This window comes from Alexandromys fortis, unplaced genomic scaffold (assembly GCF_014885135.2).
Source record: "Alexandromys fortis isolate MF-2015 unplaced genomic scaffold, M_Fortis_MF-2015_v1.1 scaffold_190, whole genome shotgun sequence".
NCBI classification, from domain to species: domain Eukaryota; kingdom Metazoa; phylum Chordata; class Mammalia; order Rodentia; family Cricetidae; genus Alexandromys; species Alexandromys fortis.
The window spans coordinates 1,853,697-1,868,927 of record NW_026068059.1 but is presented as its reverse complement, the minus strand read 5'-3'; the positions used below and the strand labels follow the sequence as shown (position 1 = coordinate 1,868,927).

General features: G+C 47.9%; 1 protein-coding gene across 1 annotated transcript in view; it reads left to right on the top strand.

Moving 5' to 3' along the window:
- The window catches only part of Pou2f3 (POU class 2 homeobox 3), an 83,129-nt gene that overhangs the window by 51,701 nt on the left and 16,197 nt on the right, over positions 1–15,231 (top strand). Inside the window, exons 2-4 of the mRNA XM_050120113.1 lie at positions 8,796–8,900; positions 10,325–10,427; positions 12,826–12,908. Of these exons, the coding sequence (XP_049976070.1) occupies positions 8,796–8,900; positions 10,325–10,427; positions 12,826–12,908 (291 nt within the window). The remainder of the gene's footprint in view (positions 1–8,795; positions 8,901–10,324; positions 10,428–12,825; positions 12,909–15,231) is intronic.

The following is a 15,231-nucleotide window of genomic DNA, read 5'->3' as shown; positions in this document are numbered from 1 at the left end:
AATCTTTAAGGTACTCAAAAACTAGTTTCTGTCCTTCTTTCTTCGTCAGAGACAGCCTGTGGAGCGCTTTCTATGCATGCATTGGTGCTGTCCACATGCATGTATCCAGAGAGGCAGGATACCTACCCCCCCCCCATCAGTTTCATTTGAAACCCACTCGCATCTCGCCCACCACTGCTAGCAACATTCGCAGCAAGATGCAGAGGTGGCCAGTCTGGAAAAACAAATACTAAGCCCCAGATGTTGTATATAGAGTCAAGGATGCGGGATGCTGGTCCCCTTCACCTGCACCAAACCTCACCCTGGGTTGTAGCCCAGAGTTGACTGGGTTCTATTTTTTTTTTTATAATTTTTTGGGGGTGGGGAGGGAATGAGACAGAATTTCTCTGTGTAGCTTTGGAGCCTGTCCCGAAACTTGCTCTGTACACCAGGCTGGCCTCGAACTCACAGAGATCCTCCTGCCTCTGCCTCCTGGGTGCTGGGATTAAAGGAGTGCGCCACCACCGCCCCGCTAAGTGTGCTCATTTCTTGACTGATGCTAACCCTCACTAGGGCAGCAGGGTTTGGTTATTACTGGAGCCAAGGGGGGGCAGCAGCGTGAGAGACAGAATGGAGAGCAGAGCCACAGAGCAGTGCAGAGGGGGAGCTGAATAGAGTATAGGGAAGTTAGGAGTTGGGTGCCGACTTGGGTGCTGGCTTGGGTGCAATGCCGCCCGTGCTTCTCTTAGCAGGTTGCTTCCCCTGTCTGGGCTTCAGGAGTCATGCCCCCATGGCATCTGCATTTCCTCCCCGCTCTCTGATGGAGAAGGAAGAGAAGTCATACTTTCCAAACGCCTGCTGTGTAGCTGGCACACTGCACCCGATGCCTTAAAGAGCCTCAGTGACTCCATCACACACAGTGAGTCAGGATTACGGAGAAGAGCTTCAGAGTCAGACAGGCTTGGGCTGAAATTGCAACTCCATTATCTGCCAGCAGTGTGACTTTAAACAAGTTTCTTAAGAACGCCAAGCCCTCAGTCTTCTCATTTGTAAAAGGGGCCCAGTAATAACAAAAACTCTCGTGCAAGCCTATTCCTGCTCTCTTTTATATGTGATAAACTGCTTAAGTAGTTTACATCCAGCCTATTTCCCTTCTTTTATGGAGGAATAATCTTGGTCTGAAAAGACAGTGAAGCTGTGTGTGATGACGGTGCCTATAATCCCAGCACTTCAGACTTGCTGCTGGAGGACTGAGCTGGAGATCGTTTGAGACTCTGTATCAAAAGGAAGGGAGGGAGGAAAGAAAAGAAAAATAAATAAGAAAAACAAAAGCAAAAAACTGATTGTGGTGGCTGGTGTGTAATTCCAGCACCTAGGAGGCTGAGGCAGGAGAATTACTTTGAATTCCAGGTTAGCCTGGTCTACATAGAGAGATTCTGTCTTAAAAAAGAAGAGGAAGAAAGAGAGAAATAGCTTAGTAGTAGATGATGGAGGGTGAGTAGTAGATGTACCTGGGTCGGGCACCCCGCGAATGGTGGATATACTTCAGTTAGGTACCCCAGAATGGTGGATGTACCCAGGTCAGGCACCCCAGGAAAGGTCAGGCACCCCAGGAAAGGTAGATGTACCTGAGTCAGGTATCCCAAGAATGGTAGATGTACCCAAGTCAGGCACCCCAGGAATGGTGGATGTACCCAGAGTCAGGTACCCCAGGAAAGGTGAATGTACCTGAGTCAGGTACCCCAGGAAAGGTGGATGTACCCCGAGTCAGGTACCCCAGGAAAGGTGGATGTACCCCGAGTCAGGTACCCCAGGAAAGGTGGATGTACCCGAGTCAGGTACCCCAGGAATGGTGAATGTACCTGAGTCAGGTACCCTAGGAATGGTGGATATACCTGAACCAGGTACCCTGGTTGGTTCACAGTCTTGCCCTTGATTCCTGGATGCATTTTATTTTTAAGTAACTTCAGCTCTGACCGGAATAGCAAATTCCTCCCATGGTGAGCATCAGCCCGGGCAGTGTGAGGACATACTGCATCTGTACACTGACCTTCCCAGGCAATGCCACTGAGCTAGGAAATAGTTCTCAGTGTTGTGCTTACTTTTCCCCACCAGCTTGCCTCCTGCCTCATCTAGGAGCAAACAGCCCTCCAAACTCCAGAGCCATCCAAGAGCTCCCTGTGGTACCTCTACTTGACTGAAGACTTGGAGTGACCACTGTGTCCTCTTGTCTATTAGGTCGGCCAGCAAGAGAACCAGGAATCAAAGAGTATCAGGGTACCAGAGAGAACATCCATAGGTACTCTGTGTTGGTGTCCTAGGAGGCTGCACAGCACTCTGCTCAAAATTGCCCATGTCCTAGACCCCAGGAAACACCAGCAAGTATGTGTCTTTCCTGAGGGCCCAGCCCCATTCCATTCAGCACCAGCACTGCATGTCCTGTGTCCTACCACCAGAGACCCAGAACCATGAAGAGAAGCCTCTTGCCCTTCTTGAGCAGACACAAGCAGAATACACCAGATCTGCCCATCAGAAAACTGCCTTTGGGGGGCAGCAACTGTCCAATGGCTCTGGAAGAGCCTGTGATCGTTAAAGACCCTAGGGCTGAGAACGAAGCTCTGGCTTACTTGCTAGGGTGCCTGATTAGCGTGCAGGAAACCCCAGGTGCCATCCCTGACCCCACACAAACTTGGCGCAATGGCCTACACTTTGCAATCCCAGTACTTAGGGGGTACAAGTCAAGGCCATTCTCTGTTGTGTGTCCAATTCAGAGGCCAGCATTAGAAGGAGACCCTGTCTTCAAACAACAACAAATAAAAATAAAGGACCAGTGTCCACTTGTTTATGGCTTTGTTGTGGGAAAGTTTGATTTTTCTCAGGGAGATGACCCCAGTTAGCACAAGAAAAGAAGCGGCAGTCAAGTCAGTCTGCCATAGGGGAGAACAGAGACCAAGGACTGAATGAGGTTATTTCTGCAGGCACCTCCTGGAAGCCTTGAAGTGGGACAGGGACCTTGGGCTCTGAGAGAAAAGCCAGGAACCCTAGAGAGAAAAGATCTTCCAAGTAGAATCAGCCGTGTGGGGGGTGTGGCTCACGCTAGAACACTTGCTTAGTATGTGAGGTTCAGTCTCAGCACAATTTAAAAAAATAGATAAATTTAAAAAAAGGAGGGAGGCTACCAAAACCCAACCTTAGCCAACACCCACCGAATGGGGTGCCTTCAGCCCTGTTCACCCGAGATGCATTCATTACCTGCCTGCCCGATTCTCCTACTTGGAATATATTTTTAGAATGTTTTCGTGGGGTGCACTTTTGCCAGCTCTTTATAGATAAGCTACAGAAACTCTGCCTCGCTGCTCAGGAGAAGCATAGAAGGAGGAGAGAGAGAGAGAGAGAGAGAGAGAGAGAGAGAGAGAGAGAGAGAGAGAGAGAGAGAGAGAGAGAGAGAAAAAAAAAACACCACCTTGCCTGTAATTGAAGGCAGGTTAGGAGCTGTTCTGCTTTGAAACGCGCCTTCTTGTGAAATATTTTATGAAACACTTTCCACAAACGAGTTATGCAACCAGAACAACAGCTTTGATCGTTTTCATCACCAGTGATATATTCATTAGTGTTGGACTGTTTTTCCCCTGAGTGGGTCATGTGACTGTGTCCTGGAGGGAGCTAAGGAAAAGGACCCCAGCTCCACCATGCACCTGTCCGTAGGGGGAGGGCACAAGTATGTCGTAGGCCTGGACACCACCTTGCCCATCCCTGACGATCTATTTCTCAGATGTTTCTATTTCTAGTGTCTTCTGGTGGAAGAAACAGTGAAGAGGGTCAGGAGACCATGGCCTTGAAGTTTGGGGGTAGCTGGCTGTGTAGCTGTATCTGCGTCTTAAGCTCACTAGACTTCTGTGGGATGAGAAAGTTCCACATCCTCCAGGCTAAGGAAGACACCAGTGAAGCCAGCGAGGGCTTCTACCTCTTCAGGAGGAGCATCTTCCTTCTAGAAGGAGGCTACTGCTTTCTAAAGTAGTGAAGTCAGGGAGTTCACTTGGATTAGAAAAGATAATCACTCACGATAGCTTTTTACCTCCCTGGTCACTGCCCAAGACTCATTGCAATACTTCTGCAGAGAGCCGTGGGTGGAGGAGATCCTACACTCTCAAACCTCATCTGCTAGGGTGGCTAGAATGTTCTGGGCTTGGGGCCAGGCAGTGTGCACACTGTGGCGGACCCTGTCCCCAGGATTAGCCTGTCCAGGTAGAGCCCAGAGAAGTCTTTCCACTCAGGTAACAGGAACTGCCAGTGAGACCCTGGAGACCATCTTTGTGTTTCCAGTCAGGCTGTGGGTTTAGTTGGGTTTTCACAAGGATGGGGGAAATTGGGTTTTCATCCAATTTGCCTGCGGTTCTCACCTTAGAAGTCAATGGGATCCGACAGAAGTCTCTATCTCATCTTACAGACCCACAGCCAACACCCAGTTGGCCTGGAAAGGTTCCAGCCTTTTCCACTCGACAGCTGTGAAAAGGGATTTTTTGTGGGGATTAGTGAAATTTCTTAATTTCTTGGGTTCTTTAGCCCCTAAGAGTATCGAAAAAGAAACACACACACCAAAACAAAACAACCCCCCCCCCAAAAAAAAAAAAAACCATGCTGGAGGCAGTAGTTGTCTGTACACCAGCTTTCCATACCAGGGAAGAAAGGTTTCTCAAGAAAGGGTTTCTTTGTGTAACCCTGGCTCTCCTGGAACTGGCTCTGTGTAGATCAGGCTGGCCTTGAACTCAGGGATGTGCCTGTCTCTGCCTCCCTGCTGGGACTGGAGGTGTGCCACTGTGCCTGGTTTCCTGTGTCTTTCTCATTTTATTTGCTTAGGGCTGTCTGCTTTGGGAACTACTCTCTGTACTTCTCCCCCAGGGGGTGGGGAATTGTAAGAAAATGAATGACTAAAAAGATTGGTAAATCAAAACGAGACCAATTAATCTCAGAAGAGTAACTTAGAAAGTTACCAAGAAGCCCCAACCCACAGCTTGAGAGGGTTCGACAGCCAGGTATTTTGTTTGTTGAACTGGGAGGTGCGCGTGCCCTCCTCCCCCAAACAGGAGAGTGTGGGGGCATCGATCTAGGAGGCAGATGAAAGGGTGCCTTTTCTTTTGTGGTGGTGCTGGTTTCTGAACTTGAGCATTGCAGGAAGACCTGGCAGCGATCCTAACAGATAGCGCCTAGGTTGGAGGCAAAGCGCATGCTTCTGCGCTCCGTCATAGCTTATCTCTCCCTTCCGAGCATAATGAGCCTGGAAAGGAACCCGCCACTTGCCTGTGAGCTGGAACTATGCCAGGCTGCCCAGGGTGGTTCTACCGGTGTGATTTCTCCTCCTGGTTTCCGTGTTCTCCCTCTGTCCCCCTTCCTCCATCCTGCCTCCTCAGCCTCTCTGGCACGGAGATGCCTGATGGCAGTAAGGGAGTAGACAGCAGATACGGCAGGAAGGCTGGCCAAAGGGCCTTTCAGAGCAGACCAAAATTTGCTTTGATGGTGGTGGTTTTGGAAAAAGAAGCCATTGGTTATCTAGTCTTTAAAAACCTGCTTACAAATATTTCAATGTGGAGACTCTAAGGTCTGTGATGGATGCCGGGGTCAGCACCTCTGAGATGGAGGTACCAAGTGTGATGGGATAGCTAAGGGGCCGCTGGGAGGGGAACTCTGTAGGCCAACCCACATGCCATGCCTCTTGAGTTCTCAGAACCCCTCTGTCTGCATAGTGTTACAAATCCATTTCTTTTCCTTCCTCCCTATTGCTTCAAGGTTCCAGAATAATCTTTCTCTGTGTGGGCAGTGATTTGCAAAGCCTGCTTGGAAAAGCCAGCTTTCTCTAAACTGTCTGCCCAGGGCTTCTCTGGGGTCTCTTGGTAGTCACTGGACTACCTAGTCCACCATCTGTGCACGTGACTAGAGCTGGCTATTCCCTTTTAGAGTCAAGAGGGAGAAAACCACATAGGAACATGTAGCAGGTGGTCAATAAACCAAGTCTCCTATTGCTCAAGATCACATAGGAAGTTAGAGTCAGGATTATGATGAGAAACAGGATCCACCTTGCCTGGTGTCCAGGGTTTTCCTCATGAATAGGTTTTGTCTTATTTTAAATAGTAGATTTATTTATTTTTAAAGATTTACTTACTGATACATATGTGTATGTGTGTACATATGTGTGTAGGTACCCTTGTAGGCTAGAAGGCGGCATTGGGTCCCCTGTAGCTGGAGGTACAGGTGAGCCTCGGATATGGGTGCTTGTCATCTGGAAGAACAACAAGTGCTCTTAACCACAGAGTTATATCTCTGGTCCCATTATTGTCTTTTAATCAAACAATATTCTTTAGATTCCCACTATTTGCCCCTTCCTCTGTCAGCCAATGAGAATCCTTTCCTTAGTGATCAAAATCCATTTTCCATAGGGATTCAGCACAGGCTCAGATGTTAATCTCAGTTTATACATTTATTTGTTTGTTTGTTTGTTTATTTTTGTTGTTTGTTTTCTGAGGCAAGATCTCCTATGTGGCCTAAACAAACCTCATCCTGGAGATGCTCTTGCCTCATCCTCTAGCAGCCAGCATGCCCCATCTGTCTAACTCAGACTCTCAGCTTTTGCTTGGGTTAGTCACATTCCCAGTGTAGGCCGAGACAACATTCTAAGCCAGCATCTTTTATGTGCCAGAGTTTTATCAGTCAAGAAAATCAGCTGGTCTATTTCAGAAGGTCCCACCAAAGTTTCTTGAGGGGCGTTTTAGATTCTGCATTCCTCGATATATTGCATACACTCAAAGTCACTTGGCTCTCCTCCCAGTGGACTTTCTGAAATTTTGCTAGAGAGTAATTGTTTAGGAGTTGGGGGGGGGGCGGCGCATAAGCAGTACTTCCTGCCTTTCTCAGGGATTCCTGGGAAACCCAGGAGTGGGTGGTTCTTGTGTCATGGAAGGGGGGTAGAGACTGGAAAGAACTGGAAACCACCAAAGGTTCCTCAGGCTACGGTATGGAGGGCACGTCTCTGCTCGTAGAGAGACTGCCACCCTGTCACCAAAACCATGCCGACCCTGCGGGCCTCAGCAGATGCAGTTGGCATGGGGAAGGTGGAAGGAGGGATGAGGAGACCGAGTCCCCTGACCTGCAGCTTTCAGGCTTCTGGGCTTCCCAGATGGGAATTTATACAGAAATAAAGAGCAAACTTTGGAGATCAATTCAAGGATGTCATGTGTTTTGCTCTTTTGAGGTGGGGAGTTTTAAGGATACCATTTAGAATCTTAGTCATGTCAAAGGAAATTCTGATAGTCCGGCATGGTGGAAAAGCAAAGGATTTATAAATATTTGCTCTAGTAAGCTTTTGTGTGTTCCTGTGTTTGTTTTGGTTGGTTGATTTTTGTGTACACCCAGGCTGAGTTCAAATATGATCCTCCTGCCTCACCCTCCCAATTGCTGAGATCGCAGTGCACGCACTACACCTGGGCACTGAAGATTATTTTTTGGTTTCGAGTTTTGATTGTTTTGTTTTTGTAGTTTTTGTTTGTTTGTGACAGGGTCATATTGTCTTCCAAGCTAATCCTTCAGTCATGACAGCCATTGTTGTCATCAGAACAGCTGGGACTGTTTATAAGAGACCCCCCAAATCAGGCTGTTGACTGTTAATGTTCCCACATAGTAGGGGTGAGAAGGGTCATTAGACCTTCCCCCAAGATCCCTGTCATTCCCTCTGTTCCTTCTGGCCAATTGTCATAATTCTGACCCCATTATGTGTGTACAGACCACGGACAATTAACTGGAGGGGGTACTCTGTGGAGGGGTGGGGAAGTTGTCATCAGTGCTGGGTAAAGATTTTCCAGTATGGCTGCTTTGGGGTCCCTTTTTCTCCTGTATGTGTCCTTCCTTATGCTCTGTAAGTAAACCTGTTAAACTCACTGCCTTCCCAGAATGCACTTTGGTGGAATCATATTTGGTTTGTTGTTGAGGCCTTATAAGGAGAAGACAGACTGTATTTATATCTCCCCAAGGCAAGAATTCTTCTTTATTTTAAAATAATTTGTTTATTTTTATTTTATGTGCATTGGTGTCTTCCCTGTATGTATGTCTGTGTGAGGGTCTCAGATCTTGGAGTTATAGACATTTGTGAACTGCTATGTGGGTGCTGGGAATTGAACCCAGGTCCTTTGGAAGAGCAGTCAGTGCTCTTAACCACTGAGCCATCTCTCCAGCCTTGGCAAGAGTTCTTATATAAGCCCCAAAACTCACTATGTAGCCCAGACTGGCCTTAAACTCATGGCAGTCCTCCGGCCTTGGCTTCCTAAGCACTGGCGTCACAAGAATGCACCACCATCCCTGGTTAGCTTTCTCATTACAAACTTTTAAGTTACATTTATTGTGTGTGTGTGTATGCACGCGTGCGTGCATATGTGTATACATATGCAACGGCACACATATGGAGGTCAGATCATCAGCCTTGGGAGCAAGTGCTTTACCCACTAAAAGTCATCATACCAAAAGGGTGAGCAGGTCTAAGCTTTCTTTTCTTTTTAGAAGTCACTATGCTACCCTGGTTTTTCTCATTCCAAGGAAGAAAAGTACTGTGTGCTGACACAGCAGCAAGGTGCTGCTGCTGGTAGACTGGTCCGCCTTGCAGACTGGTCCTGTAGAATCCTCTTGGGACCCATCCATGCCTTCAGCCCAGGGGATTCTGAGCTACCCGCTTTCTTTCCAGACTTGTCACTCATCTCCTGCTTTAGCCTTCACAGTGCTGTTTCTGTCTGCTGGGGGTGCCCAGGACTCACCTTCTCCTCCTGCCTCTATTGCAGATTAAGACAGAGGATCTGGGTGACTCTCTACAGCAGACCCTTTCCCACAGGCCATGCCACCTGAGCCAAGGGCCCACCATGATGCCTGGAAACCAAATGTCTGGGGTAGGTGCCAGCCCATGCCATGGACCCTGCTATACTTTCTAGGTTGATGAGTCTGTTCCAGCCCCTCTATAAAATGTTGGCTCTCTATACTTAATACCCTGTGAATTCATTCAAGGAGTCCCCATTACAAGCAAAGGAGGCCTTTGCAGAAGTGAGACCTGGTGAGGGACACAAAGGGACCATGCTTCTGCTTTTGCAGTACCAAAAGCTAGTCTTGACAAAAAGGATCCAATAGCTATGTTGCAACACTGAGGGCCTCTGGTGATTAATGCTGAGTAGTGACAGACCCTCTCTGTCACCAGTGGGCACACTCGGCCTCCATCAAGATTATATTACAAAGCTAAACTAGCGAGGAGGGTTCGTGTCTGGAGAGCAGTGAGCCTCAGCCCAGTAGCATAGAAGTTTCCAGGGGATCTTGTGGTTCATCCAGGGAAGAAAGATCTACTTTCTGAGCCATTCCTGCGACTGGCATGAGTCACCTCCTTCATTCTTTGAGGTGTGTCAAGTGTGTATGCCACAGGTCTCAGGTCTGTGGGGTCTGGAACCCCCAAATGCTGGGTTCACCATGTGTATGTCTTGAGGTGGTGAGGGATGCTTAGAGCGATGAATGTTCTGTTTAATATTAAAAACTAAGCCTGGGGCAGAGCTTGCTGGTGCACAGCTTTAATCCCACTACTCAGGAGACAGAGGCAGGTGGATCTCTGTGAGTTCAAGGCCAGCCTGGACTATGGAGAACACTCCAGGCCAACTAGCATTACATAATAAGAGACCCTGTCTCAAAACAAAACAACAAAGTCAGGTATGGAAGTGTATGCCTGTAACCCCAGTGCTTGCCAAGTTGAGGCAGAAGGAATAGCTGCAAATTCAAGGACCCCCTGGCCTATGCAGTGAGTTTGCAGCCTTTCTTGCTAGAGAGTGAGACCTTGTCTCAAATAAAACAACAACAAAATAACTCACAGTTTTGCCCCATCTTTTAGTACTTTCTAGAAAGACTCAGGTACAAGAAAGAATTGAGGAGTGGCTTTTAGCATAATCAAGTGACGTGACGATTTAAGAAAATGTACAGTTGGGATTGCTACCACTTTAGATAAGCCTGTGTAACATGGGTAATGCCTACTGTAGGTCCTCAGGGCACCTGCAACTGGGAGTCAGGACAAACGAAAACATTAGGACAGAGTTAAGTAACTGTATGCTTCAGGGACTGCTCGGTGGGTTGCAGGAGCAACGCCAGCAATAGTAGCAATGTCTAGCTACTGTGTGCTATGTGTTGAGGACGCATGGCAATATGAAGCAAGGACGCTGCCCACAACCTCCCAGAGTTTGCAATCCCAGGCACTACAGGAGTTGTAGGTCAATAGGCTTCAGGTTCCCCGACTGTATAACATCTGTGCATCTATAACATCTGTGCATCTCCCCACCTACAGGACATGGCTTCTCTCCATCCACTCCAGCAGCTTGTGCTAGTCCCTGGCCACTTACAGTCTGTATCCCAGTTCCTGCTTTCCCAGACCCCACCTGGACAGCAAGGTAAGCACCCTAGGCTTTGTACAGTCATTGCCTGAGTCTAGAAAGGGCTGTTGCTGCTTACTGGGCGTGGGGGAGGGAGGGGCAAAGAAATTGCTCACCCCTCTGGTATAAAAACTAACTTGGGGCTGGGGGAATAGCTCTCAGCTGAGAGAAAGTTTACCTAGCATCCAGGACGCCCTGGGTTTGAGTCCCAGCATTACATAAAACCAAATATAGTGGCACCTTTAATCCCAGCACACATGTAAGTGGAGGCAGGAGGCTGATCCTTGGCTATACAGCAAGTTTGAAGACAGCCTGGGCTATATGAAATCCTGTCTGAAAAAGACCAGCTTTCCTGCCTGGGACCTAGGAAGGGGTTCCTATGGGTGGGGCTCCAGATTCTTTATCTTCCTTGTTTCACCTCTCTGCTCTGGCTCTCGCTGAGACTTCATTTTCATAGGAACCGACTCTAAAGGTGCAGGATGGTGGGGGTGGGGGTGGGGTGGAGGTGACACAAGGAAGGAAGAAGCAGCTAGCTCCCAGGGATTCCTTTGGAGGCCTGGCTTGCTTTGAGCCTTTCCCCTCCCATTGGCCTGGCTATGATTCTGTCTGGATGGAACAGCAGTGCCTCCCACAGGCTACAGAAAATAGGTCTGGTTGTCTTTGGCAGGGAAATTACTCCCGAGCTCTGAGCAAACACATCAGAGCTTTAATAACACTAAGTATCATTGCTTAACATGCCCGGGAGTCTGTTGAGTTGTTTTCCTGGCTTATTCCTCAGAGTAAACTTGTGCTATAGATAGCTCTACTGAATGCTGGTGGACCTACTAGAAAGTTCCAGAATAGTCTAAGACCCATGCTCTAGATGACTGCACTATACTGCTTGTCTTTCCACTCACCACTGCCAAACAGGGCTGAAAATGCTATCGGAAGTACAAGCTCTCCATAGCGCATACTCTAGAGGAGAATTTGGAAGTCCAAGTAACTGCTCTCCACGCCGGTTACCTGCCTAAGACACAGGCCCTATGCTTAGCCTGCCAGGAGTCTCAGAGTAGCGCTAGGATGATCCGGAACACATCTGAGTGTTTATTTTGGCTAACGGACACCCATCATACTTCTGGACTAGGGAAGAGAAGATAAGCATTGGTTCAGTTTATTTCTAGACGACGCCAAGTGACGTGAGCATGATCTAGGCACAGAATTCACAGGCACTGGCATATCATATACAATGGAGGGGGACAGAAAAACAGGCTAAATTTGAAGTCAGAGAAACTCTTAAAAAAAATACTGGCTATGCTTCTCTAGAAAACTTACATAATCTTTACAAGTTTGTTTCTTCTGCTACAAAAATAAGAAAATAAAGCTCTGCACCCCAAAGTTATTATTGATGGGTATTTGGGCAGAATGCAGTGTAAGCAAATTAATACTCCAGCTTCCTCATACCTAGACCAAGGTTCCTCCAAGACCTCTCTTACCTTTTGACCTTTGGGGTAGAAAGGTCAACTCTAGCAAATGTGGTAACCTCAGTGACCCAGAACCGTCTGGGGACAGCAGATATGCCAAGGAGCTCCTCTATGCCGAGTGGCAGAGATGCCCTGCTCCCACTGTTGGCCTTGCTGCTTTGAGCCTCCCCCACCCCCCTGCTAGGAGTGTGAACTGCTGACTCTGGCCATCTGAAGACAAGAGCTACTGATTACAGTCATCAGACGGGCAGAGCCTTTTCTTGGCAGTTTTCCTGAAGATGGAGGGAGAGGGAGGTCCCTAGGCAAGGTAACATATAGATAGAGTCTACACTGCCCAAAGGGAGTTTGAAGTCCCAGCATCTGGCCTTCCCTTTGCTCTCAGGCCTCCTTCCAATGAATTTAATGACCAATGAATTCCAATGAATTTAATGAATTTAAGGGCACTGGGTCACTAAGAGCCTCTAACCAATGACCCAGTGCCCTTCTGAGCAATATGGCGCCAGCTGCTTGCTCTGCTCTTACAGGTCTGGTGGGCCTAAACATCCCAGCTGCTTTCCCTTGCAGACAGTTTGAAACACTCCGGTCCCCCAGGGCTCTGTAGTCATTCCTGTATCCTTGCCCCTCTGGGCAGATTCCAGGGAGAGTGTCTTGACCCTCCTAAGCAATAGCAGCTCTCCAGGCAGGCAGGCAGGCAGGCAGGACAGGTTTGGGGACTGCTGTTTACATCTGTTTATCTTTGGGTCTGGTTGGCCTCCACCTGTGTGTGGCAATTCCTGGCAGTGCCCACAGGGCCTTTCAGTCAGGCTTAAGGTGGGTTGTGGGACCTGGATGAGGTGAGCAGGAGGAGGGGGCAGTTAACATGATTTCAATGTCCAGCTGGTCTTTCAAATGGCCTGGATTTTGTTTGTTTTGTTTTGTTTGTTTGTTTGTTCCTTTGTCCCTCCCCTGTCACTCAGGTCTGCAGCCGAATCTTCTCTCCTTTCCACAGCAACAAAGCACTCTACTCCTCCCACAGACAGGGCCTGGCCTCGCCTCCCAGGTAACTGCCAACCCCTCCTCCTGCTTCTTTATAGATCCTCAGACTTCCTGCCTCTTTAGCAGGACATTTGCTCCTTAGGGCCTCTCCCTGTTGGCATCTGGGAAAACCCCAAGCTACTCCTAAGGAGGTAGGTTTCCCTGTCATTAAAACATGGCTCTGCGGCTGGCCTTATATCTGCTATGGGCACACAGTTCCAGTCTTGTCAGGTTCTGGCTTCACCCCTCTAAGAACTTAGCCAGCTACTGCTACTCAGGATGCTAAGCTACCCCACTCCAAGTTCCACCCAGATGCCATCAAGCCCCAAGAAGGGTAGGACAGCAAAGACAGTATCTCGCCTCAGGACCACTTCAAATGATTATGCTCTCCAATGGGTATATGCTGGGGACAAGTAGGTTGTCTAACAGGAGGGCCCTGTGCCGACTTGCTTTGGAGCATCACACAGACACACACACACACAAACACACAAAACACCTGTTTGTCAATTAGGAAATAAAATAAAAGTCTGTTTCTTGCCAGCCTCATGCCAGGGTGTCTTCAGGACGTCAGATGCATTATTTGTTCCTACAAGGGATGACTGGAATTGACCACAGAGTCTTGTAACATTCCTTCTCTTGGTCTCCCAGGCCCACCATCCACAGAAAATAGCAAGAAGGAGAGTGCCACCTAGTGGTTGAAAGAAGTGGGAACAGCTAAGTTGGATGCTGCACTTTTCTTCTGTCTGTACCCAAGAATGGCGTAGTTAAAGAAACTGATCTATATGACATTGAGGTCCTAGAGCATACCCAGGACCTACTCAAGAGACTTGTGACATATAGTCCAATTAGAAGACAATTAAGGTCTTTCTACTTGGGGAGCCAAGGTTTCTGTCTGTAGTCCTAGCTACCAGGGAGACGAAGGCAAGAGAATTACTTGTTGAAAACCAGCTTGGCTGTCTATAAGTAAATAAGTAGAGGAGTCCTCTTGGAGTAAGATGACTGACCAACAGTCACAGAAACAAGAGCAGAGAGGGCTAAGTGAATGGTGTCTGGGACATCAAACTGATTCAATTGGGCAATTGATGGGATTGTGGAGGAGGAGGGGAATGTGTAGCTCAAAGTTCTTGTCAAATGCAATAGCAAGTGAATTTACAGAAAGGAGTGTTCCAGGGTGACCAGAGCTTTTCTCTGGGGATCTGGTCTGGGCTGCCTCTCTCTGCTCCCATCCTCATCTCCTGCCAAACAGGTCCCATCTGTGGTGTTTCTGGCCACTCCAATCTATAGAAGACTGACTCCTCTTCCTTGTAAGGATGCCTATCTCTGGGAAAGCAGAACAGAAGAGAGGATTGAAGCTCCTCTAAGGAAAAAAGAAAACCAGGAAGGAGAGACAGGGGATTTCCGCTCATCGTCCTCACAGGCAGTGCGCAGTTCTCTGCTAGACACAGTGCCTGGCACCCAGATCTAGACCACACTCCTTCTTGGTGGAATAATAGATAGATCAAGTGGCTGGAGAAGTGGCTCAGGGGTTAAAAGCTCTTGCTGTTCTTACAGAGGACCTAGGTTTGGTTCCCAGTACCCACATGTAGACTCACAACCATCTGTAAGAACTCCCGTTCTAGGGGATCAGACTCCCTCTTCTGGCCTCCGAGGGTCGCAGGCACACATGGGGTGCATTTACACACAGACAGACAAAACACCTGTACACATAAATAAATCTTTTTAAAAATAGATATTTTAAGCTAGATATATTTTTGATCTCGTGTGAATGCAGCATGGTCCTAAATTAGATGGTAGATTTTCCTATGAAAACAGACTAAAGAAGAGATATCTTCCGGCAAGTTATGCTGAGATAGCAGTAGTTAAAACAAACAACAAACCTTTGCTTGGGGCCGGAGAGATGGCCCAGCGTTCTGCTCATTCCCAACACTCACATAGTGACTCACAGTAATCTAGTTCCAGGTGATCAAACACCCTTCTTGCTTCCACAGGCCATGGGTACACATGCATGCATGCATACATACGTGCATTCACGTATATACACACACATATATGCAAAACCACCCAAACACATAAAATAAAAACAAATAAATCTTTCAAAACCACCTTTGATTAAAACTTAACCCTCTCCAGGAATGGTGGTGTGTATATCTGTAAACCTAGTATTGCAGAGGCAGGAGGATTGTGAGGACTAGTCAGATTGGATGACATAGCAAGACCTTTTCTCCACCCCCCCCCCCAAAATGGATACATAAAATAAACTCATAACATTCTCATTAAAGAAAACTGGTATAGGATGGGTGGTGGTGGCACATGCCTTTAATCCCAGCACTTGGGAGGCAGAGGCAGGC